Source organism: Lissotriton vulgaris, chromosome 5 (assembly GCF_964263255.1).
Source record: "Lissotriton vulgaris chromosome 5, aLisVul1.2, whole genome shotgun sequence".
NCBI lineage: Eukaryota > Metazoa > Chordata > Amphibia > Caudata > Salamandridae > Lissotriton > Lissotriton vulgaris.
Genome location: NC_141693.1, coordinates 969,541,971 through 969,566,907, shown reverse-complemented (window position 1 = coordinate 969,566,907; position 24,937 = coordinate 969,541,971). Strand labels below are relative to the sequence as shown.

General features: G+C 42.8%; 1 protein-coding gene across 2 annotated transcripts in view; it reads left to right on the top strand.

Moving 5' to 3' along the window:
- Positions 1-24,937, top strand: part of PTPRE (protein tyrosine phosphatase receptor type E) — a 934,466-nt gene that overhangs the window by 845,655 nt on the left and 63,874 nt on the right. For both annotated transcript variants that reach the window (XM_086922566.1, XM_086922567.1), the window contains 3 exons: positions 1,108-1,242; positions 3,911-4,036; positions 18,604-18,755. In XM_086922566.1, coding sequence (XP_086778692.1) covers positions 1,108-1,242; positions 3,911-4,036; positions 18,604-18,755 — 413 coding nt within the window. The remainder of the gene's footprint in view (positions 1-1,107; positions 1,243-3,910; positions 4,037-18,603; positions 18,756-24,937) is intronic.

Below are 24,937 nucleotides of genomic sequence, written 5' to 3'. Positions count from 1 at the left end.
GCTCATTTTATCACTCCTCTTGCATACATAGGGGTTTCTTCCAAGTGTGCTCTCTTTCTGCCTCGTTTTGTCATATAAAGTATTTTTTTGTTTCTGTTTTTAACGTTTTTGCTGCATTTCGCCCTCCTTTGGTGTGTGGATGTTTGTAATACTGCCCTTTCAACTGAGGCACACTAAATGCACGTGGGTGATTAACGAATGATAATAGTTGAGATCATATTCTTATTACAAACATGTTCAGACATTAGAATATGCATTTAAGAAGAAATTGATTGACTAATCATTATAAACATATTCTCACCCACATACAACCAAAACCAAAACCAAAATTGTGTTGGTTATGTGAGAGATGATGAACAACAATAAGATTTTGTAACGTGAAGGACGCTATGTGAAGCAAAGTTTTCAATTCCATTTAATTCAATATTTATTCATCATTTAGAACTCAGGCGAGGTCCCCCTAAAACCATATAAATGTCAATATGATACATTTAAAGAAACATTTAAAAAATGGTAAATTCTAGTCAACGCAGGTACAGGGGCAGATGAATGAAAATTACACAACTTACGCTGAATTTGGCCTTCCATCTTCTCTTAGAAGTCCCACTGGACAGATAGATTAATTCAACAGCATACAGAAGCATTGCGGAACGTGTACCTTATATACAGATAAAAAATGCAAAAAAGAGCCTCCAACCCATTGCATCATAAAAAGCTCCCAGTCAGTTGGCATGCGATAAGACCTTGGATGAACAGGGCTTAATGTGATCCTTTTCATTCATACCCCCAACATTATTTTTAGCAAATAGGATGTTTGATTTTACTATCTCCAGCTTCTCTGAGCCCAGAGCCTTGGCATCGTAATAAAACTTCCTAACTTTACTGCCTTTAAGAATCAGTACCTTACGTTTTGAGACACTGAGTTTTAAAAAATGAGGCGAAACAAACTGCCATAAAGAGGCTAATCGAATGTTAAAGCCCTTGGGAGTTACATTCAGGATAACAATGTCATCAGCATGCACCAGGCATGGGAAAGGGCGGCCACCAATACTGGGAGTATCCCCTTTGCTATTTGATAAATTATCTTTTCTTATTTTTCTATTGCAGGGCTATCGTCAGAAGGATTATTTTATTGCGACACAAGGACCACTTCCACACACAGTAGAGGACTTCTGGAGAATGGTGTGGGAATGGAAATCTCATACAATTGTCATGTTAACAGAACTACAAGAAAGGGAACAGGTATACTATCCTATGCTAATGTTGATAGTCTGCATACAGTTTAAAGTGTTTAGTTGAAGCAGAATTTGAAACAAAACAAATTAACCAGTTTAGTCACTGTGTCTGCCAAACCTTGTTTTTTGGGAGAATACGGCTTGTTAATCTACACATAATAATAATAAACATGCTACTACTAAGACAATTGCTACAACTACTACTACTTCTACTTCTTCTGCTACTACTATTACCACAAATACTAATATTTTTATTGTATTATTATTATTGTTGTTTTGATGGTGTTATTACTATTATTATTATTAATAATATTAATAGTAACAAAAATAATAGCAACGAACTACACGTAAATTTATATGGAGTGGATACTTGTTTGTGTATGTATGTGTATGTATGCATGTGTGTGTGGGTGTGTGTGTACATACTGTTATGTAAGGACATGATTTTGAGTTTGGCAGACAGGGTACTCTGTCGCAATGGAGTCCCCTGTCTGCAAAGCTCTCAATTTGCTAGCCAATTTTCAATCAGGTTTACATCAGCGCTGTAAAATTTACTCCATCTTTGTAAATCTTCGGACCCCGTCAAGGCTCAGAAGGTGAACTCAACCACTCTCTCTTCCCCATCAACAACTTGGGACAGTAGCACTTCCAGACCCTTCAAACTGGCATCCGTAGTCGAGAATGTTTTCTTAGCAACATTAAAGTTCCCTAGCTTGGGCAACCTACCAATACTCTTTTTAACAATGTCAACAGCCGCCCTACACTTCCCAGACCGCGAAAATATATCTCTTTTTTTTCAATAGTAGCATTATAGGGTGTTACACTCGCAAAGTTCTTGATAAACGTGTGGTAATACTCTGCCAACCCAAGGAATGAGTTTCCCTCGTCCTTGTTGGAAGTTTCTGGGGACTTAGCCAAATAGGGTTTGGGGTTCATGCCATCCATAGAAATGGTACGCCCAAGGTAAGACAAATTGTCACTCTTTAACTGGCATTTTTCTATTTTCCCCAGTTAATCCATAATCACTTAACCTACCTAGCATCTTAAACAATTTCCTCTCATGATCCTCCTTATCTTTTCCATACACTAGTATGTCATCTGGAAAGATCTTAACTTGGTTAATATCTTCCACAAGTTTAATCATCACTCTCTCGAAACACGCTGCCGCAGATGTGAGCACAAATGGCATGCAAAGAAGCCTGTCAGCCCCCAGAGGGGTGACTAAGGAGGTAAGGGGTCTGGATTCTTCACTCAATGGCACTTGATGGTCGCCGCTGATAAATTCATCACACTGAACAAACGTGCCCCCTTCAACAGATAATTCTTGCCCAATATTCGGGAAAGGCTGGCTGTCCACCCAGATGTTTCTGTTGAGGTCCCTTAAATCAACACACATCCTCAAACATTTTCTGTTATCCTTAAGTGCCCAATCTACGGGAGCCAGCCATTCTGATGACTTATTATCCTCAATTACCCCTAACTCCAACAACTTGCGTAATTCTTTCTTTAAGCGGTCCATCATCAAATGTGGCACTTTCCTCACTTTCTGCTCCACCGGCTTTGCTCCCTCCTTCAACCTAATATGATGTTTAAATCCTACATCAAACACCTCAGGGAATTTCTTCAGAATGTAATCATTATCCTGTGCACCATCTACTAACATTACTTTCATCCAATATTGTGAATATGTGGCAGCTAAAATCTAACCAAATACAATGAGAACATGTAGCTTAGGAAGGAAAGGAATACATTTTTACAGTCAGCAAATTCTACAAAGATGATGTCTGATGAAGTCAAAGTGCATTATTTATTTAATACAGCACAGTTCAGCATCTGCTAAAACACTTGGGTATTTAAGAAAGTTAAAGGAAAAGAAAGAAAGAAGTGGAGAAATAAATGAGGCCTAGGCTGACTCGACAATGTAATTACGATATAAATGAGTGCTTATTAATTTGTACCTTTAAAGGGCACTTTTTCTTCAATTTCATTTTCTTTAAGTATTTTCATGTTAATATTTTGCACAATTTAAGACACTTATTTTCAGCTAAATGTTCCTGCTCTATCAGAGACATCTTATGGTTTATTTATTGAAAATGGACTATTACACATAGTAATGTAATCAAAGCAAATGCCTTTGAATCCACATGGGCATGTGCTCTTAGTTCAAGGTTTGCTTGCAATGATACTAGAGACATGTTTTATTTTTTATAATTTTGTTCTATTCTAATTTCATTTCTTGTACGTTGTGACGGATTGGAGCTTGTAAAAAACATTCAAAATAATTCATATTTCAGCTTAATTTTGGAAATTGAAATGTAGTGAGAAAACATAATTGTCCTTTTAATGGGAATGAGAAAGTAGTAACAATAACATCGTATATTACCAACGATTTCCTATTACCACCATCAGGATTCCACCCTATGTTCATTCATTTCCTTGACCAGTAAAACTTGTTAGTCTTTTTTGACATTCTATTTCTATTTTGAGTCTCGCATTCTGTCTTTGGCATGGGCGATTACACTTTATTTGACAATTGACAGCCCTGTTTTGGAATGGTGAAGCACAAATAAAATCAGCTGTTTTGTTTTAACCAGGCCTCACTCCTACAGAGCAGCTGTGATTGTATTGAAACAGTGCAGAAGAATGAGCATTAATTTCCTGATTTGTTTTTGCAGGAGAAATGCTTTCAGTACTGGCCAACAGAGGTGTCTGTATCTCATGGAGAGATTACCATAGAGCTGAAAAAGGACAGTCTTATGGATTCAATAAGTGTTCGAGATCTTGTGGTCACTTATAATCAGGTATTTTACCTATTTTGTTCTATGGACAGCAAACAGAAAGCTGTGTATAGTTCCAAAGAAAGGTAGATCACAAAAAGAAATGTGGGCACAATGGTGGTGTTTGTGAGTAGGAAAAGGTGACCGCAAACAATAAAAAAAAGCATTTAACAATTAATAAACTCTCTTAAAGTATATAGCATATTATGAGACCTTTCTCAGAGCCCTGTGGCAGACAGCAATTGCTGGACAGTATGGTTGGCTGGTAAGGATGTTTACCACTACTGTCCCACTGTCATCCATACCATTGCACTCTAACTCCATAACCAGGATACTGTTATTGTACACCTGACTCAGTGCAGGTATCAGACTGACATTTTTATGACACAGTAGTCACACATAAGCAATGCAATGCTATAGCAGAGCTACATCTTTTTAAAATGTAGAGGTCTTTGTTTTGTTATAGGAAGCGTATGGATCTGAAAATGGTGATCAGCAAAAGTAAAAAGAAAATTCTATCACCTTCTGCAGCCAAACGACAACCTTAATTAATTGTATATTACTTAAGTGGTAGCGTTGGCAATTTTTAATTCTGCTTTGTGATATTATGCATTGTGATTTTATATTGCATCTGTATATTTGAAATGTAGCTGTATGAATAGTTTTTTTTCAGATCCGTACAATCGACATAAAATAGTTGACCGGTTGTAAAGTACTTTAAGGCATGACAATTCAAATTGTGCACCAATAACCAATCTTATCCTCTGGGGGAAGATTGTGAGTTCTTGGGTGTCTTCAGAGGCCTTTGGATCTCAATTTTATTTACTAATATAGTTTTTCTCAGTACACATGGTGTTAGATAGAATGCTATAAAGTTGTCAGTTCTACTTTGATGCAACAACCTGAGATCCTACTTTCTCTGTGGCCTTGACAGAAATTAATGAACATTTGTTTCAAAAGCCCAGAAAAAGCTCTAAACAACAAAAAGCTCACCATCCAAAAGACCATTGGAATTACCAACCTACCAATGATGCTTGTTTTTGGGTGCCAAAGAACTTTTTTCAAAGTCAGTGTTTAAGTACCCAAGTAATGCAGCCACTGGTGATCCTGTGGTTGGTGAACAGTGCTTACTGAACACAGTTTTAGAAAGAGACATTACAACTCTAATGGTCCGATAGTCAGTGTTAATACAGAGGTGTTACTAGTGCTCAAATGGATGTAATGTCTAAGTGGTGCCCTAGTAGCACCAAATTCTAGAGAGCTGTATCTTTTAAATGGATGGACATTCGGTAAGATGGGGCATCCATGCAACCCGGTGCACCCAGTAGAAAAGCCATTGTGGGGCATTTTCTCTTTATCATTGCTCACTTTAGACCTTTAGGCCTAGTAAATAGGGCAATTAGCCTTGAGAATATCTGCAATCTGGAAACACTGGGAATTTCATAATTCAAAGACTGCTTCTGGCTATTCTGCAAGGACCGCCTCTGCCCAGATTGGATGAGTTAACATCCATCTTGCTCCATCTGACCCACCCAGCCTACTATCCATCTGTCTGCTATAACTGCCAGTGCCTTAGAGCTAGCAATCAGTAAACCAGACAAGGGCTGCTGCAGTTCACCTCCTTGACACTTCAGCTTCAAGAAAGAAGTCTCACATTTTGCGCTTGATGGGTCCATCCCCAGTTCCATGTTCGATTCAGACCCAGTTCCAGTTCTGGTTATAATGTGCCAAGAGATCGCTGGGCCATTACCAACTGCAGTCGATTGCAGCCTTCAAGAAGGTTATGCTACCACTTTAGAAATGGTTCCAGATTTCCCTGGTACACCCTACAGCCCCACGGATACAGTGGGCCCTTCAGTGAAACTTCTGCAGGCAGGTCTTTCCCCTTCTTTGACTTACTGTGTTCAGGCTCATCTTATTCTAGTCAGTTCAAGTCAAAGGCATTTGTTAAGCGCACATATCACCATGGGGTCTCATGGCTCTAGCGAGGAATCCATGAAAACTGACAGTCGGAAATGCAGAGTTAAAGATGATCGAAAAGCCAAGTTTTAATACCGTATGAAAGGACTTATGATCCGTGATGACAGGGAGATGGGGGGGAGCTTATTCCAGAAGACAGGAACGAGAAAGGAGAAAGATCATCCACCATTTCTGGCGGTAAGGACCTTTCGAGGAGTGAGAAGAAGTTTAGAACTAGATCTGAGTGTCCTCCTAGGTGTATACCAGACAAGTTTGTTGGCCAGGTAACTTGGCCTGGCTCCATAAATACTCTTATGCACTAGACAGAGTATTTTGAAACAACAACGCTTTTTGATATGGAGCCAGTGGAGGGATCTCAGACTGGGCGCAGAAGGAGCTCTTGCATGGAGGTTTAATATCAGTCTGGCTGAGGTATTTTGCAAGACTTGAAGTTTAGAGTGGAGTTCTTCGTTTATGGAGGCCAACAGGGCATTGCCATAGTCAATGCGACTCATGATGAGTCCCTGGAACAATGGTTTCCTGGATTCAGTAGGAATCCATTGAAAGATTTTGCGTAATTTATGCAATAAGCCATAGCAAAAGCCGATTACCTGGTTGGCATGGCTTTTCATCAAACAACTGAGTGTCCATGATCATTCCAAGATTACGCACTACAGATTTAGGGGATGAACATGGGCTCAGTTTCTGTGGCCACCAATCACTAGACCAGTGTTCATCCGCCTTGCCAAAGAGGATGACCTCAGTCTTGCTTCCGTTTAGTTGGAGGTGATTGGTACACATCCAATTATCAACATGGATCATACAGTTTTTAAACCGGGCCTTTGTGCCGAGGGGGTCAGGGCCTAAGGTAATTAATAGCTGGGTGTCGTCAGCGTACAACACCACATCAAAGCCCTAGAACCTGATCATCCTGGCCAAAGCTGTCACAAACAGGTTGAAAAGCATGGGACTAAGGATAGAACCCCGAGGAACCCCCATGCTTACCGCTCGACTGCGAGAGGCCAGGATGCTTATTGGACTGAAGTTGTTCGGTGCATTAGATAACTAGCAGCCCGTCCCGACGTTGTCCGGGTATGAATTGCTACCGGCCAGTAGTATATTGTTTTGTAGGATTTCGTTTTGATAGCATTTCTTATCTGTGACAGGCCTGTAAAACACTCCGATTCACAGTGCACTGCTGATGCACTTAAGAGTGCGCGTTCAGTAGTGTGTGAACTCGAGTTTCCCTATTTTATTTTTCCTTGCAATATTATGTAGCGCAAACTCGACAACATGGCATGAGCACAATTTACATTACAGAAGAACACATTCATTTGTGGTGGGCACGGGGAGACAAAGCGATTTGCCTGGAATCACAGGATGTTGAGCTGATGCCGAGATTCGAACGTAGCACCCCAGCTCTAAAGTTCACAATTCTAGAACTTGTGGCGGGAGGTGTGTCTAAAAGTGTATGTCGGTGCTGGCCATCAATAAGAGAGACCTGTGCATTTTTCAAATGGGTGGTGAAAAAATATGAGTATGTTGCTGGAGATGTGGGCCGCCGTGCCACCAATGTACTTACCGGGGGAGGGTAAACACCCATTATTCCACAACTTTCTTTCCCCCATGCCATCACTTCGCATACTTTCATTACGAAAGTACCATGACTCCACAATGCCGTTATAACGCATGGCATTACATTTTATATGCTTTTACCACGCATACATTTACAACGAAATTCGTTGTAAATGCATGAATGGTAAAAGCATGTTTTTTTTTATGTTTGGATAAGGTAAGTATGGGTATAGGGGTATATGTTTTGGGGTACTGAGGTATATGTTTTGGGGTGTTTGGGTATTTTAAGGGTTCAGATATAGTTTTGGGTAATGGGGTACAGGGGTAGTTTTAGGGTTTAGGGATAGGTATGGGTTTTGGGGTACAGGGGTATTTTAAGGGTTCAGGGCTAGGTTTGGGGTACAGGGGTATTTTTAGGGTTCCGGGCTAGGTTTGGGTTTTGAGGTACAGGGGTATTTCAGGGTTCAGGGGTAGGTTTGGGTTTTGGGGTACAGGGTTATTTTTAGGGTTCAGGGCTAGGTTTGGGTTTTGGGGTACAGGGGTATTTTTAGGGTTCAGGGGTAGGTTTGGGTTTTGGGGTACAGGGGTATTTAAAGGGTTCAGGGCTGGGTTTTGGGGTACAGGGGTATTTTAGGGATCAGGGGTAGTTTTGGGTTTTGGGGTACAGTGGTATTTTTAGGGTTCAAGGCTACGTTTGTGGGTACAGGGGTATTTTTAGGGTTCAGGGGTAGGTTTGGGTTTTGGGGTACAGGGTTATTTTTAGAGTTCAGGGCTAGGTTTGGGTTTTGGGGTACAGGGGTATTTTAAGGGTTCACGGCTGGGTTTTGGGGTACAGGGGTATTTTAGGGTTCAGGGGTAGGTTTGGGTTTTGGGGTACAGTGGTATTTTTAGGCTTCAGGGCTAGGTTTAGGGGTACATGGGTATTTTTAGGGTTCAGGGCTAGGTTTAGGGGTACATGGGTATTTTTAGGGTTCAGGGGTAGGTTTGGGTTTTAAGGTACAGGATTATTTATATGGTTCAGGGCCAGGCTTGGGTTTTGGGGTACAGGGTATATTTATAGGGTTAAGATGGGTTAGTGTTTAAGGGTGTTGGGGTATTTTAAGGAGTACGGGTGGGTTATGATTATGGGGTGCAGGGGTATTTAAAGGGAGCAGGGTGGGATTAGCGCCCGATATGAGACATGGCATGAAGGGCGGAACGTACCGCACGCCCCCAGCGTTTGTCACGCCCCCAGCACACGCCCACAGCACAACGCAGACAAGGCCACAAGGGACTACTGTGCTGGCACGGTTCTTTTACCTTTTAAATGTATATGGTGGGCGTCTGCATAGCCTATGTCCTTCTGCTGCAACTGCCCTTTCCAACGCTGTATTGGGTGTTGTGATTGGGGCTGTGGTTCGTGAGATTACCCGCCTCAAAGGTTTGGGCTCTCTCTTTATTATATTACTAGCAGCCCGTCCCGACGTTTTCCGGGAGAAATTAGGCTTCAGGGCCCCCGCCCGCCCCGACGTTGTCCGTGGGTCCCCCGTAGCTTTCCTCCATATATTGCAGTATTAGACCTCTATATTTACTTTGTATGCTTTTGTAACCTGCACACGTAACATTTTCCTCCTGTAATGCACCGTTTGGCTCACTTTTTTAATGCTCCGTTTGCTTCCTCTTGCTACCTACACACGTCACTTTTTCCTCCTATACCTCTATGTTTACTTTCTACGCTTTTGTAACCTGCACAAGTAACTTTTTCCTCCTGTAATGCACCGTTTGGCTCACTTTTGTAATGCTCCGCTTGCTTCCTCTTGCTCACGATGTACGCTTTTGTAACCTGCACACGTCACTTTTTCCTCCTGTAATTCACCGTTTGGCTCACTTTTGTAATGCTCTGTTTGCTTCCTCTTGCTCACGATTTTCATTTTTGCTTCATTTTTCCGCTGCTCACTGCTGCTAAATAAATAAATAAATAACCTGCCGCTCACCGCTCCTCCCCGCCTGTCCGCTGCTCCTCACCGCCTGTCTGCCGCTCCTCACCGCCTGTCCGCCGCTCCTCACCGCTCCTCCCCGTGCCATGTCCGCCGGTCCTCCTCGCGTTCCTGTATGCCGCTCCTCCAACGCTCCTCACGTCGGGCACGCACGTCGCGGCCGGCGCTTCTTCCAAGAGACTACTTTTTTTCAGTACATTTTTTTAATAACGTATATTTATTACGTTTATATAGCCTATGTCCATCTGCACACCCTGACGATTACAACGATGTATCGGGTGTGTGGATTGGCGCTGTGGTTCCCGAGTTTACCCGCCTCAAAGGTTCAAAGTTCTTCCTTTATAATAGTAGTATAGACTAGCAGCCTGTCCCGACGTTGTCCGGGTATGAATTGCTACCGGCCAGTAGTATATTGTTTTGTAGGATTTCGTTTTGATAGCATTTCTTTTCTGTGACAGGCCTGTGAAACGCTCTGATTCACAGTGCACTGCTGATGCACTTAAGAGTGCGCGTTCAGTAGTGTGTGAACTCGAGTTTCCCTACTTTATATTTCCTTGCAATATTATATAGCGCAAACTCGACAACATGGCATGAGCACAATTTACATTACAGAAGAACACATTCATTTGTGGTAGGCATGGGGAGACAAAGCGATTTGCCTGGAATCACAGGATGTTGAACTGATGCCGAGATTCGAACGTAGCACCCCAGCTCTAAAGTTCACAATTCTAGAACTTGTGGCGGGAGGTGTGTCTAAAAGTGTATGTCGGTGCTGGCCATCAATAAGAGAGACCTGTGCATTTTTCAAATGGGTGGTGAAAAAATATGAGTATGTTGCTGGAGATGTGGGCCGCCGTGCCACCAATGTACTTACCGGGGGAGGGTAAACACCCATAATTCCACAACTTTCTTTCCCCATGCCATCACTTCGCATACTTTCATTACGAAAGTACCATGACTCCACAATGCCGTTATAACGCATGGCATTACATTTTATATGCTTTTACCACGCATACATTTACAACGAAATTCGTTGTAAATGCATGAATGGTAAAAGCATGTTTTTTTTTATGTTTGGATAAGGTAAGTATGGGTATAGGGGTATATGTTTTGGGGTACTGAGGTATATGTTTTGGGGTGTTTGGGTATTTTAAGGGTTCAGATATAGTTTTGGGTAATGGGGTACAGGGGTAGTTTTAGGGTTTAGGGATAGGTATGGGTTTTGGGGTACAGGGGTATTTTAAGGGTTCAGGGCTAGGTTTGGGGTACAGGGGTATTTTTAGGGTTCCGGGCTAGGTTTGGGTTTTGAGGTACAGGGGTATTTCAGGGTTCAGGGGTAGGTTTGGGTTTTGGGGTACAGGGTTATTTTAGGGTTCAGGGCTAGGTTTGGGTTTTGGGGTACAGGGGTATTTTTAGGGTTCAGGGGTAGGTTTGGGTTTTGGGGTACAGGGGTATTTAAAGGGTTCAGGGCTGGGTTTTGGGGTACAGGGGTATTTTAGGGATCAGGGGTAGTTTTGGGTTTTGGGGTACAGTGGTATTTTTAGGGTTCAAGGCTACGTTTGTGGGTACAGGGGTATTTTTAGGGTTCAGGGGTAGGTTTGGGTTTTGGGGTACAGGGTTATTTTTAGGGTTCAGGGCTAGGTTTGGGTTTTGGGGTACAGGGGTATTTTAAGGGTTCACGGCTGGGTTTTGGGGTACAGGGATATTTTAGGGTTCAGGGGCAGGTTTGGGTTTTGGGGTACAGTGGTATTTTTAGGCTTCAGGGCTAGGTTTAGGGGTACATGGGTATTTTTAGGGTTCAGGGGTAGGTTTGGGTTTTAAGGTACAGGATTATTTATATGGTTCAGGGCCAGGCTTGGGTTTTGGGGTACAGGGTATATTTATAGGGTTAAGATGGGTTAGTGTTTAAGGGTGTTGGGGTATTTTAAGGAGTACGGGTGGGTTATGATTATGGGGTGCAGGGGTATTTAAAGGGAGCAGGGTGGGATTAGCACCCGATATGAGACATGGCATGAAGGGCGGAACGTACCGCACGCCCCCAGCGTTTGTCACGCCCCCAGCACACGCCCACAGCACAACGCAGACAAGGCCACAAGGGACTACTGTGCTGGCACGGTTCTTTTACCTTTTAAATGTATATGGTGGGCGTCTGCATAGCCTATGTCCTTCTGCTGCAACTGCCCTTTCCAACGCTGTATTGGGTGTTGTGATTGGGGCTGTGGTTCGTGAGATTACCCGCCTCAAAGGTTTGGGCTCTCTCTTTATTATATTACTAGCAGCCCGTCCCGACGTTTTCCGGGAGAAATTAGGCTTCAGGGCCCCCGCCCGCCCCGACGTTGTCCGTGGGTCCCCCGTAGCTTTCCTCCATATATTGCAGTATTAGACCTCTATATTTACTTTGTATGCTTTTGTAACCTGCACACGTAACATTTTCCTCCTGTAATGCACCGTTTGGCTCACTTTTTTAATGCTCCGTTTGCTTCCTCTTGCTACCTGCACACGTCACTTTTTCCTCCTATACCTCTATGTTTACTTTCTACGCTTTTGTAACCTGCACAAGTAACTTTTTCCTCCTGTAATGCACCGTTTGGCTCACTTTTGTAATGCTCCGCTTGCTTCCTCTTGCTCATGATGTACGCTTTTGTAACCTGCACACGTCACTTTTTCCTCCTGTAATGCACCGTTTGGCTCACTTTTGTAATGCTCTGTTTGCTTCCTCTTGCTCACGATTTTCATTTTTGCTTCATTTTTCCGCTGCTCACTGCTGCTAAATAAATAAATAAATAACCTACCTCATCCGCCGCTCACCGCTCCTCCCCGCCTGTCCGCCGCTCCTCACTGCCTGTCTGCCGCTCCTCACAGCCTGTCCGCCGCTCCTCACCGCTCCTCCCCGTGCCATGTCCGCCGGTCCTCCTCGCGTTCCTGTATGCCGCTCCTCCAACGCTCCTCACGTCGGGCACGCACGTCGCGGCCGGCGCTTCTTCCAAGAGACTACTTTTTTTCGGTAAATTTTTTTAATAACGTATATTTATTACGTTTATATAGCCTATGTCCATCTGCACACCCTGACGATTACAACGATGTATCGGGTGTGTGGATTGGCGCTGTGGTTCCCGAGTTTACCCGCCTCAAAGGTTCAAAGTTCTTCCTTTATAATAGTAGTATAGACTAGCAGCCTGTCCGACGTTGTCCGGGTATGAATTGCTAACGGCCAGTAGTATATTGTTTTGTAGGATTTCGTTTTGATAGCATTTCTTTTCTGTGACAGGCCTGTGAAACGCTCTGATTCACAGTGCACTGCTGATGCACTTAAGAGTGCGCGTTCAGTAGTGTGTGAACTCGAGTTTCCCTACTTTATATTTCCTTGCAATATTATATAGCGCAAACTCGACAACATGGCATGAGCACAATTTACATTACAGAAGAACACATTCATTTGTGGTAGGCATGGAGAGACAAAGCGATTTGCCTGGAATCACAGGATGTTGAACTGATGCCGAGATTCGAACGTAGCACCCCAGCTCTAAAGTTCACAATTCTAGAACTTGTGGCGGGGTGTGTGTCTAAAAGTGTATGTCGGTGCTGGCCATCAATGGGAGAGACCTGTGCATTTTTCAAATGGGTGGTGAAAAAATATGAGTATGTTGCTGGAGATGTGGGCCGCCGTGCCACCAATGTACTTACCGGGGGAGGGTAAACACCCATTATTCCGCAACTTTCTTTCCGCATACCATCACTTCGCATACTTTCATTACGAAAGTACCATGACTCCGCAATGCCGTTATAACGCATGGCATTACATTTTATATGCTTTTACCACGCATACATTTACAGTGAAATTCGTTGTAAATGCATGAATGGTAAAAGCATGTTTTTTTTTAATGTTTGGATAAGGTAAGTATGGGTACTGAGGTATATGTTTTGGGGTGTTTGGGTATTTTATGGGTTCAGATATAGTTTTGGGTTATGGGGTACAGGGGTAGTTTTAGGGTTTAGGGATAGGTATGCGTTTTGGGGTACAGGGGTATTTTAAGGGTTCAGGGCTAGGTTTGGGGTACAGGGGTATTTTTAGGGTTCAGGGCTAGGTTTGGGTTTTGAGGTACAGGGGTATTTCAGGGTTAGGTTTGGGTTTTGGGGTACAGGGTTATTTTTAGGGTTCAGGGCTAGGTTTGGGTTTTGGGGTACAGGGGTATTTTTAGGGTTCAGGGGTAGGTTTGGGTTTTGGGGGTACAGGGGTATTTTAAGGGTTCAGGGCTGGGTTTTGGGGTACAGGGGTATTTTAGGGTTATGGGGTAGGTTTGGGTTTTGGGGTACAGTTGTATTTTTAGGGTTCAGGGCTAGGTTTGGGGTACACGGGTATTTTTAGGGTTCAGGGGTAGGTTTTGGTTTTAAGGTACAGGATTATTTATATGGTTCAGGGTCAGGTTTGGGTTTTGGGGTACAGGGTATATTTATAGGGTTAAGATGGGTTAGTGTTTAGGGGGTTGGGGTATTTTAAGGAGTAAGGGTGGGTTATGATTATGGGGTGCAGGGGTATTTAAAGGGAGCAGGTGGGATTAGCACACGATATGAGACATGGCATGAAGGGCGGAACGTACCACATGCCCCCAGAGTTTGTCACGCCCCCAGCACACGCCCACATCACAACGCAGACACGCCCACAAGGGACTACTTTGCTGGCACGGTTCTTTTACCTTTTAAATGTATATGGTGGGCGTCTGCATAGCCTATGTCCTTCTGCTGCAAATGCCCTTTCCAACGCTGCATTGGGTGTTGTGATTGGTGCTGTGGTTCGTGAGATTACCCGCCTCAAAGGTTTGGGCTCTCTCTTTATTATATTAGAATGGATATATTAGTATGGATGGATTCTTGAACCCTTCCAGAACCTTGCCCCTGACACCCACGTCCCAGAGCCACTGTTCTAAAATGCTGTGGGAGATGGTGTCAAAGGCGGCTGACAGAGCAAACAGAATGAGCATGGCTGACTGCCTGTCACCCAAGACCAGTCTTATGTTATCCACAACCTCCACCAATGAGGTTTCGGTGCTGTGGCTGCCCTGAACCCCGACTGTAAGGGGTCGAGAAGTCCATAGTTCTCCAAATGGGTGGTGTTGACCAGGTGTTCCAGTACCTTTCCAAAATAAGTCAGCAATGAGATAGGATGATAGTTGCTGGGTATTTTACGATCAACTGAGGTTTTTTTATGATGGGATTGACTAAAGCTGCCTTCCATCTGACCGGGAACTTTGCTTGGGCTGCTGACATGTTGAATAGATCTGTAAGTTTATCCATAAACAAAGGAGCAAAGATTTGAAGGAAGCGGGCGGAAGCAGACCAGCTGGCGAATCTGTTAATCCTGGCCAGGGTGATTGAGACTTCATCTGACATGAATATAGTAAATTCCAGTAGGAGAGGGATGGTAGAATCATGGTTTTTGACTGGAGTATTGTCAAGGATACTAGTATCAGCAGTTGGAAAAGAACTTCAATAGAATCGATCTTTTCATCAAAGAAAGTTGACAATGTGTCAACCCATTCTTGCGACGGTATATTGTTGTGCTGGTCAGACAAAGAAGTAGTAAACCCCTTTAGTATTTTATGGAGCTCCTTATTGGAGTTGGCCGCTCAATTTGTTATTTTTTATATAAAATGTGAGAGGCCAGAGGGAGACAAACCAAATTAGTAATACCAGAAAACTAGTCATAATGATTTAGGCTCAGAGGGTTGGGGTAGCAGTATATTTGACTCCTTCCACCATGCAGAATTGCCACCATTAGGGAGAGACAGACTTGGCGGACACAGGGGACCCATAAGAGTTAATGCACACCAAAAACAATTCAATATACAAGATCATTAGAGAAGCACATTCCAGGTTCCTTCCACTCAAGTTCCCTTTCTAATCCTCCCAGGTACAGATGTTGACTGGGTAACTTGTCTGTCACTGGTAGGTCTCCAATGGCATCCTCGTTGACTCCTTTTTCAGTGGACATGGGGCACAGTGGTCTGTTTCTAGTCTCTTAGCAATCAGCACCTATATTTAATTCAACCATCACTGTGCCCACCCAGCTGCGAGCATGTCTGTTATTTATGAGCCCAACGCCGTGTATCAGTCCCCTTCCTACTCATCATCTGAAACATTGCCTTGTTTTAAGGTACTGTTCTAGAAGCAGATTGTTCAGACATTCATCTTTCTTCCCACAGTTAATGCTCTAATACCAACTTTGGCAAAGAGGTTAATGTCACTTCCTTGCTCTTCTCTCTTTGTTGTTTTTTTTAAAGATTCATTTGCACTTTTTTACATTTGTAAGTGTTAGCTTGTACATTCTGTAGTATAATTCAATAAGTGTGTTTGTTTACTTTTGTGCAATGGGATATACAAACATTTTGCTCGCCAGAAAACATGATAATGATTTTTACTTTAAGAAGCATGTATTTCTAGGGCACCTTCTAGAAGAACAGAACCCCAATCCCATGGGCCATGAGAATTTTTTTTCAATTACTTATATTTTATCAGACTTTTCTCCACTAAGGCTTGTGCATGACTTAAGGGCTGTTTAGCATCGGTGTAACATCACAGCAGTGTGCTGCCAAAGGCATCAGATACTTTTTTCAGGAAATCGGAGTAGTGTTAGTGGTCGGTGAGTAACAAGACTTAGGGCTCCCCTGCAAATAAAGGTGACAATGTCAAAAGACACTGAGCAACAATGCAAGGAAAGCTCCTAAGTACTTTTCACTTCATTAAACTCAGGTTCAGGAAAGGAGGCCCAAAGCAATAGTAGGACTCTGTAAAACGTATTCACAATTGACTTTCTAGGTGTGGGAGAACAGCACTGTTGTCTACAAGGCCAACTCTTTTCAATGCCTATAGCAGGGGTTTTGATCCGCACCCTTTGGCCATTGGCTTGTTTTTTCACTTGCTCTCTCCTAAGTATTGATCCAGCGCTCTTATAGAAAAACAGTCTCACAAACACTACCTATCACCTCAATACTCACCATTAATCATGAAACACTTAAACAGGCCCATAACACCAATGAGACAATTTTTGAGCAACTGAATCTAGTGGTATGATTTATGAACTATTCACATAATATTTACAATACTATTTGCATCTACAGTTTATGATCTTTTACCATAGTTTTAAGCATTTATCATTTATTGAATCAGACCACTTAAGGCAATTGGATCAACTGTTAGTAACTAGACCATGAATAAACAAGACCAGCTTGTCTTTTAGAATCTAATTTTTATTAACTTTATTCTTCATAAAGAAAGAGCATTTACGTTTTAGAATCTTATTTTATAAGCAAATAAGAAGCAGCATATTATTAGGAAATGAATGAATAAACTGACATTATTTAAGCAAGTTCAGAATCATGAAATATTAGCAAATAACGTTTCCATACCCTAATTCGTTTTCCCTGTCTATTTCTCACTTCACCTAAAAAGGAAAATATAATTTAAAGTCTGCTGTCCTTACGTGCGCCAAAAGTCCAAAAGCACGTCATGCAGGAATCGGGAAGCAAGCGTTTTTTCCCTGACCCAAGTGTCAGGTTTTATACCTTTTTCTCTAGCAAAACTTTCTACATTTCACATTCTTTCAATGGAATCCAGGCTTCTCATTGGCTGACCCATGTCAGTCCACTGTTAGGTCATCTCTGATTTTTGACCAAGTCCGGGCTTCACATAAGCCCTATTGTCTTTTTCTTCCACGACATTTGGCTTCCTCAAAAGAGTAACTTTTCTTTGAGTTCCGTACTTTTACTTTCTAATCTTGGCAGACACTTTCTTCCTGTCCTTGAGCCTTCTCTCCGTGAGCATATTCTATTCAAGCAAAGAACTGTTCTTTCAATTAATAATGTTTGTGCAGCAAAAATCTCCACTACTGCGTAAATGTAAGGCTCCACTCTGGACAAGGTTTCACGTCTGCATCTCTGTCAGCCATATTTTTCTGAGCCACTTTTCAGGCCTCACTTTGGAAACTATTATTTAAACAAACACAAGACATCAATTAATTAAAGAATTGAGACCCATTCTGTTAACCACCCCCCTTCTAATAATTAACCCTGTTAATTATGTTATCTAGCAGAAGCACAGTCAGGCAGCTTTATTCTTACTCTTCCTTCAGGAACTGCTCGAACTCCATTCTTTTGTCACAGTAAGACATAACATAAACACATATAATAAGCACATGCCATTAGTTAAACAGCCCCATTTAATACTGACAAAGACAATAGACCGGATTAGTTTATTATTTTCTTCTTTGCGTTTGCAACATAAAGCACATTAGTTTATCCCGCGTGTACTGATTATTGCATTTTTAAACAAAGTTGATTAGTAATTTCACCACATGCTTAATAGTTTAGTTATTCATTATGGGAGATTAACTTCACAGGTTAGAACAAAATTTTGCTCTTCACCTTGCTCCATCAGTATCTCGTGTTTCTTACAGAGTAAATATTAAGGGGCATATTTACAATAACTGGCGCATACCTGCAAATCAGCAGGGATGCGCCAGTTATTGTGCGCCGCAGCTCCGCCATCATGGATGCGCCGCATTTACAATGTGGCGCACCATGGGGCAAAAACGGCACAGATGCGTGATGCATCTGTGCTGTAAAAGTGGCACATTACTGGAGTTGCGTCGCAAGCGCGACGCAGCTCCAGCAATGCTCTGGGGGCCCTATCTAGTTAATGCTGCGTCAATCCTTACGCCTGCTTCAGGCAGGCGCAGGGTTTTGACGCAGCATGGGCCTAAAAGTGACTGAGTGAAATCTTGTAGATTTCACTCAGCCACTTTTAGGAGGCGTTCCTGTGCCGGAACGCCCCCCCTGCGCAGAAACGCCTACATGTGGTGCAGGGCTTTACAACGTGACGCATCCCTTGTAAATCTGCCCCTCACTCTTTTGAAGCAGAATGATTGCAAGAAAAAAATAAATGTAGCAACACACGTGTATTCGTGCCGCACTTCAAGTTCATGAACCACTGCATGCAGCAAACCCAGATAGGGCATAATATATGTAATATATTAACGGGGCGGTGCAGCATTTTCATTTTGCACATTTCAATTCAACCTCTTTGCAGGAGAAGGTGGCCAGACTCGTCCGGCAGTTCCACTTCCATGGCTGGCCCGAAGTGGGGATCCCTGCCGAGGGGAAAGGCATGATTGACCTCATTGCAGCGGTTCAGAAGCAGCAGCAGAAGACGGGAAACCACCCCATCATCGTGCACTGCAGGTAGGAATCATGTCTCTTTACATATTGTACATCTCCTGCTGTGTGCTTCCTTCAGTCCCCCACTGCAAGCATCCTGGATCCAAAGCTTCAATTTTATCAAAATCATACCTTCCTTCTGTGTTGACAAACATAATGTGCTTGTGAGCTGAACCTGCAATAAGAGGGAGAGTGAGTGGCCCAGCAGCTCCAGAGTCATTCATATCTATGCTGGCGATTTATATTTAGTAAAGGTCGGTGGTAATCAAAAGTCATTGCCATCTGGCGACTGTTCGTGGCTCGTGCAGACTGCGCCGCGAGGCCCTGAACCCGACAGCAGGCGTCCAATCAGTAACACTGGCGCAATCACAGCTGCCTGTCCCCGTTCTTAGCTGTCACATCATAGATAAGAAGGATGTTGACTCTGAACCAACCAGTGATGGGTGACGCGAAACCCGCTCTACTGCTTCCCAGGCTGCTCCTTTTCTGTCTTCAGTGAAGCAATTCATATAACAGCTGTCCGACTGCTAACTGACAGTACATGTCGGCCAAACTGAAACAAAGCTGCCAATAGTCGCAATTTAGTATTCATATCATCAAAAAGCTTGTACATGTAATCAATACGGTTTTTGTAAATATAAATCTCCGTTGCACAAATAAAGGCTCACAGTGTCTTTTTTATTTCAGAATTCTTTTAATTCATTAACATAAAGCATTAAAATAATGCTAGAGATCTAATTGCCACATCAATGTAAATAATATTTCTCGAAACAAATGAGAGCAAATTCATAGTAGCAGACTAGTGGCAGCATACCGCATTTACATATCAACATGATTAATATTTAGGGGAGCAGAGCCTCCATCGCCACCGGCCTCAGATTCAGAAAATCCTGCCCAAATCAGCAGCATCCTTGCTCAGGAAAATGTGTGGTTGTGGATCACGCTGGTGAGGAGTCATGTAGATGGCTCTGTGGTTCCTTTGTTGCGGTGAGTGGTGGCCATAGGAGGCCAGGCGTGCGCTGGATACCAACAGCGCAGAGACTAGATGGTCGATGTGAGCCAGGAGGCACTTCTACCTGGGCATGCTTGGGTGCATGGCAGCAGAGCCGGCAGTCAACTCCGAACCCCAGTAGGCAGGGAGTGAGGCCGGCTGAGACCCGCCCTGCTGTATTTGCTGTGGTGAGGGTGTGGGAGTCTGGCGTGCAACAGAAGTGCAGGCTGCTTCGGATTCTGGAAGGCAATTGCTATGGAGGAAGACACTGTGCCAGCCATGGGTATGGTAGGTCAACTTGTGCCCCGGAAATCCCTGAGCATTAAGCAGGTGGCCTCTCCTGTTGAGATGTAAATGTCCAAGACCACCGATCAAACAGGCCATTAAAGGAATGAGAGGGCTGTAGGTGAATGTGCAGTAAAGAGTAGCAGAGTTACGCAGCCCTCTCCCTTTGTTTATTGTACTCTGCCTGTAGGGTTTTTAAAGAATGGCGCTCTGCCGTGTAAGCGTATAGTGCTTCGGTGTCTTTATTCTTTGTTAAAGCGAACAGAGCAACCAGCCAACACGTGTTTCGTCACAAAGGAAGATAGTCCCGCGACTTCTTTAGGGCTGAACTCGGAGATGTAGAATCTTTATAATCGCTCTGCCGGTGATAATTCTGACCCAGCTGGTCAAGTGGAAAAGTAAAAAGTTAAGTTGAGCTCGTAAAATGTAAAGACTTAGAGTGAGCGGAGGACGCACCACAATACGAGTGATTCTATGTATTGCCCGTGCCGTGATTAGGAGGGAGAGTAGACCGCTCTGAATATGGATCTTTAGCGGGTGCACTGAATTCCCTCACAGCGATGGTATCGTATTCTGTTCTGGGTGCTGTCTACTCTCCCTCCTTATCACGGCACGGGCAATACATAGGATCACCAGTATTGTGGTGCATCCTCCGATCACTCTAGATCTTTACATTTTAATAAATTAATAGTCAAACGGAAAACAAACAAACAGAACAGTGAGAGATTAGTGTACCATCCAAAACGTATGTGTGCATTATTTAATTGTTTCAATACACAATGACTGTACGTATATAACTGTTATATTGTTTATAATAAAAAGAATTATATAAAAAAAATAGAAAGCTGGGTTGTAGCTGGCCGTCTCAAGACGGCCGTCCAAAAAGACATGTGCACTTTCAACAGTGCACACTCAGCCCACCATCCTCCCTGCTGAGTGACATGCTGCTGTCACTCAGCAGCGGTCCCACCCGGGGGATGAGAAATAAAATGGTAATTAATTACCATTTTATTTTTCGTCTTTGGGAGGATTTTTAAGTGATGCAACACTCCTTCGCTCTAACAGAGGAGCTGCCCATGGTTGGAGCTGTGGCCATTCACCTCAAATTGGAGGCTTTCATACCATCCATCAAGATTATGCTGGTTCAGGTTACTATCAACACCACAACCGCCATGTAGTATTCTACAAAAAACAGGGTGGCTTGGGGTCCTGTGCCAGGAGGTGGTTGGAATGTCAAGGCATTTCCCTGATTGGGTACCCCCTGACGGGATTACTGAATGCCGTGGCAGACAAGCTAAGCCAATGGTACCCGGCAGATATGAATGGTGACTATACCTCAGGTGGCAGAGAGCCTCCTCTGACAATGGGGAGTACTCTGGCTAGATCTTTTTGCCACTGTCGAGAAGGTGTAGTGTCCTAACCTTTGCACATTGTCCTCCCTAGGAGATACATTTCGACTTGGGTGGAACATGGGACTCCTGTAGGCTTTCCCACCTCTTCCTCTCCTGCCCAGAGTTCAGAAATGATCAGGCCCAAGTCATCCTATCATCCGGGTTTGGGCTAGAAGAGTGTTGGATCTGTAAATTCTATGCATGTGTATCTGCCCTCTAATCAGGCTTCCACTTTGGGAAGATCTTCTATCGCAGCAGCAGGGCAGGGTTCTCTACCCAAACTTGCAAATTTTACACCTCCACTTGAAGAGATGGAATGGCCACAGTGGACGGCATTTGATTTGCCAACTGAAACTGTGGATGTAAACCTGGCTGCTAGGCATCACTTCACAAAGTCTGTTTATGTCAGGCGCTGGGACAAATGTGTGGCCTGGTGTTGCATGACAGGCCTTCAGCAAACAAGCTGTTGGATATTTTGTTATTTGTTTTGTCTTTGGCCCAGCAAGGACTGGGATGAAACACAATTATAGGTTACCTATCAGCCCTTTTGGTTTACTGCATTTATCATGCTAGCCATCCATGCTCAAATCACCTGTTATTTTGTGTAATGCGGTATAATAAAGATTTAACACAAATATTCCCTCCCAAACCACTTATGATGCCATAGTGGGGCCTTTAATTTGGTACTGCCATTTATTATGTGTAGTCCCTTTGAGCTGAAGCACAGCTACTTTTGGTGTCTTCTGACAGTAAAGGCTGCCTTCCTTTTCACAATCACTTCACCTGTATCTTCATCAGCTTTTTGTGGAGTTCTCTGGCCAGCCAGGTCCGGCAAGAAGGTCTTTCAGTGCTGCAGGACCTGCAGTTAGAAATATCCATCAGACGAACAAATTACTTACCTGAGGTAGCACTCTTTCAAGTGGAACTCTACCTAACCTTAGATTCTTCACTGCCATCCAATCTCCCTGTTGTGTGGAATGGTCTCTTTTTACCATAGAAAAACATCCCAATTTAGCAATCTGAAACCGGTACCTTCATATGTTTGTGCTCCGTGTCCGAGGAGTATTCTAAAAGTGAGCAATCTGTAATTAGGGAGAGTATCTACCAGAAAGAGGCATTGCCAAAGGTATTTCGCTTTACAAAACTTAACAGATTTGTATAGTGTGGACCCAGGGGTAACAACATGGAGTTGTCAACATGATAGTCCAGTGTTCAATACAGTGGTTACAGCAATACATTCTGAAGGGGTAATCAAAGACTGTTCTTCAGCACTAGCTTTAACATAGAATGGAAGAGGTAGGAAAAATGTACATTTTATTACATGTTTCACAGGTTGAAAGAGTACTAGATGTTCAAGTGTTGTGGTTACAACAGTAAATTCTAGGTGATAATAGAAGATAATTCTTTGAAAATAACTTCAACATCATGTAGATAAAGTGGATGGTATGTTTTATATGTACATATTGTGCCATGATTATACATTCAGTGCTAGTGATCGGGAGTTTTGGGTAGGGTTATTATGAGAACAGATAGGGGAGAAGAAAGAGATAATTTCTCTTACCTATAGCAGACCTCAATACCAGTGGGGACTGAATAATGGGATTTTCCGATCTTTTTCTAACAAATCATAGGGTGCAATTGTACTGACTTTCTGTTGAATTGAGTTCTTGTTTCTCAATCCTGAGAATGATGTTTCATACTTCTTTATGACTGGGATTTCCAGCAGGAGGTTTCTGAGATTCTCATTTGATGTGCACCTCATGAAATCTATATTTTCAATTTGGTGTACCCTGGTCTAGTGCTGTAAGATTAATGCATGTCAGTTTGTACAGTCTTCTTGCTTCGGTGCAGAGCCTACTCAACGAGATCAGTATAGGAGACATTTACTCATATTTCCTTGATCCCAGGGTCAGTTAGCGCCTTCATACTGGGCTGATTTGAGAGTACCCACGTGCATTTTAAATATCTTTGCTAGTAGTGAGTTCCTGTAATCTTGTCTTGACACTATTATTGCCTCCCCAACTTTTGAAAAAGATTGAAATAATTGTCAGGGATAAATCGTTCGATGTCTCTGACTGCCTTAAGTTGAAACTGTGCTCCTTTGGCGAAGGTATTGATATGGAGTTACAAGTATGGGTTTTTGTCTGTAATCAAGCCATACATTTTGCTGAGTTGAAAATGACTGGGCTACATTTAAGAATTGAGCTTTTTTGCGACACTTTTTACAGAGTGGTTACATTTTTAGAGTCATGAAGCCCAGTTTATTATCAGGTTTAGTTTTGGATGATGATAAGACATCTAGTATTGGATTTAGCTGAGAACTAAATATACCAACAAAATATCTTGACTATATATTACCTTTAAATAAAGTTGTGTGTTGCTTACATAGAAAGCATAAGAGAGGTTTGCAGTGCTAAATTTGAGCCAGTGATTGCAAGAGGAGCCACCAGCACTCGGTTTTGGGGAATAGCACTTATTTTTCAACATCAGACATTTCCCAAGAAGATGAGAGGCAAAAACACACAAAAGTAAAAGAAGGAAGAAGAAAAAGACCAAAAAAACATCTCCAAGGGAGAAAGCAGGAACATGCAAGAGTGAGCAGGCGAGATAATTTAGATGTTTAGGATCCATCTCTTGCTTCATCAGATGTGATGCGACTTGTCCAGTTTCAGACAGTTTGGGATGACTCAACTAATTCCTTTGTGAATTGTGCCAATAATGTTCAAGTGCCCAGTGCTCAACATCTTTCCTGCTTAGCAAGCCTTGTAAATTATTGTTCAGCTGATCCTGATTCACAGAAACTGAATATCCGAACCCAAGAGCTGTTGTTCAAATGAGACTCTTTTTGGCAGCCACTTTTGTTATCGTCTCTCTAAGCCATGAATTTCTTTGGGCCACCAAAACTGTGCCTTTGTAGTAACCTAAACCAACTGGGTGGGTCTGCAAGCCGTTTTGCCAACTGTCACATTGCCTACTTCCTAATCTCCTAAATCCACTGCATGCAGTAATTGTTTTAGATCTGTCTCCACGTCATTAGCTGGCCTTTAGGTTGGAGACCTCAAAGTTCTAATCTAATTTTTTAAGCACTTTACTTTTAATTACAGGAGGGAAACAGAAGCCACCACAAAGTTCTCAAACTCTTGAGTCCTTTAGGAATAAGGCTCCCTTTCACATAGCATATTTTCCACTGTGCTCATACATAGTTCCAGCTTCCTGAACTCATATTTAACACGCTGAGTTGCACCTTGCATCTCCAGTAATATTCTCATGATCAATGACTCCCCCTATGTCATAGATACTTCTTCCCTACAGGTTGGTCCTTACCATTTTTGTGTTCTGTCACTAGAGTTGGTAACCTCGTCGTCAAAGACTTTTATGGGTCTACTATATTGTATTATACTTTTATGAATGTATATACCTTTAATCTCTCAATAAAGAAATTTGACACAAAAAGAAATCCCCTATGTTTTTCCCCATTTTCAGTTTCCACTTTTTCAACTGTATATTGACATTGGGTAAAGGATCCATTCCAAAATGTT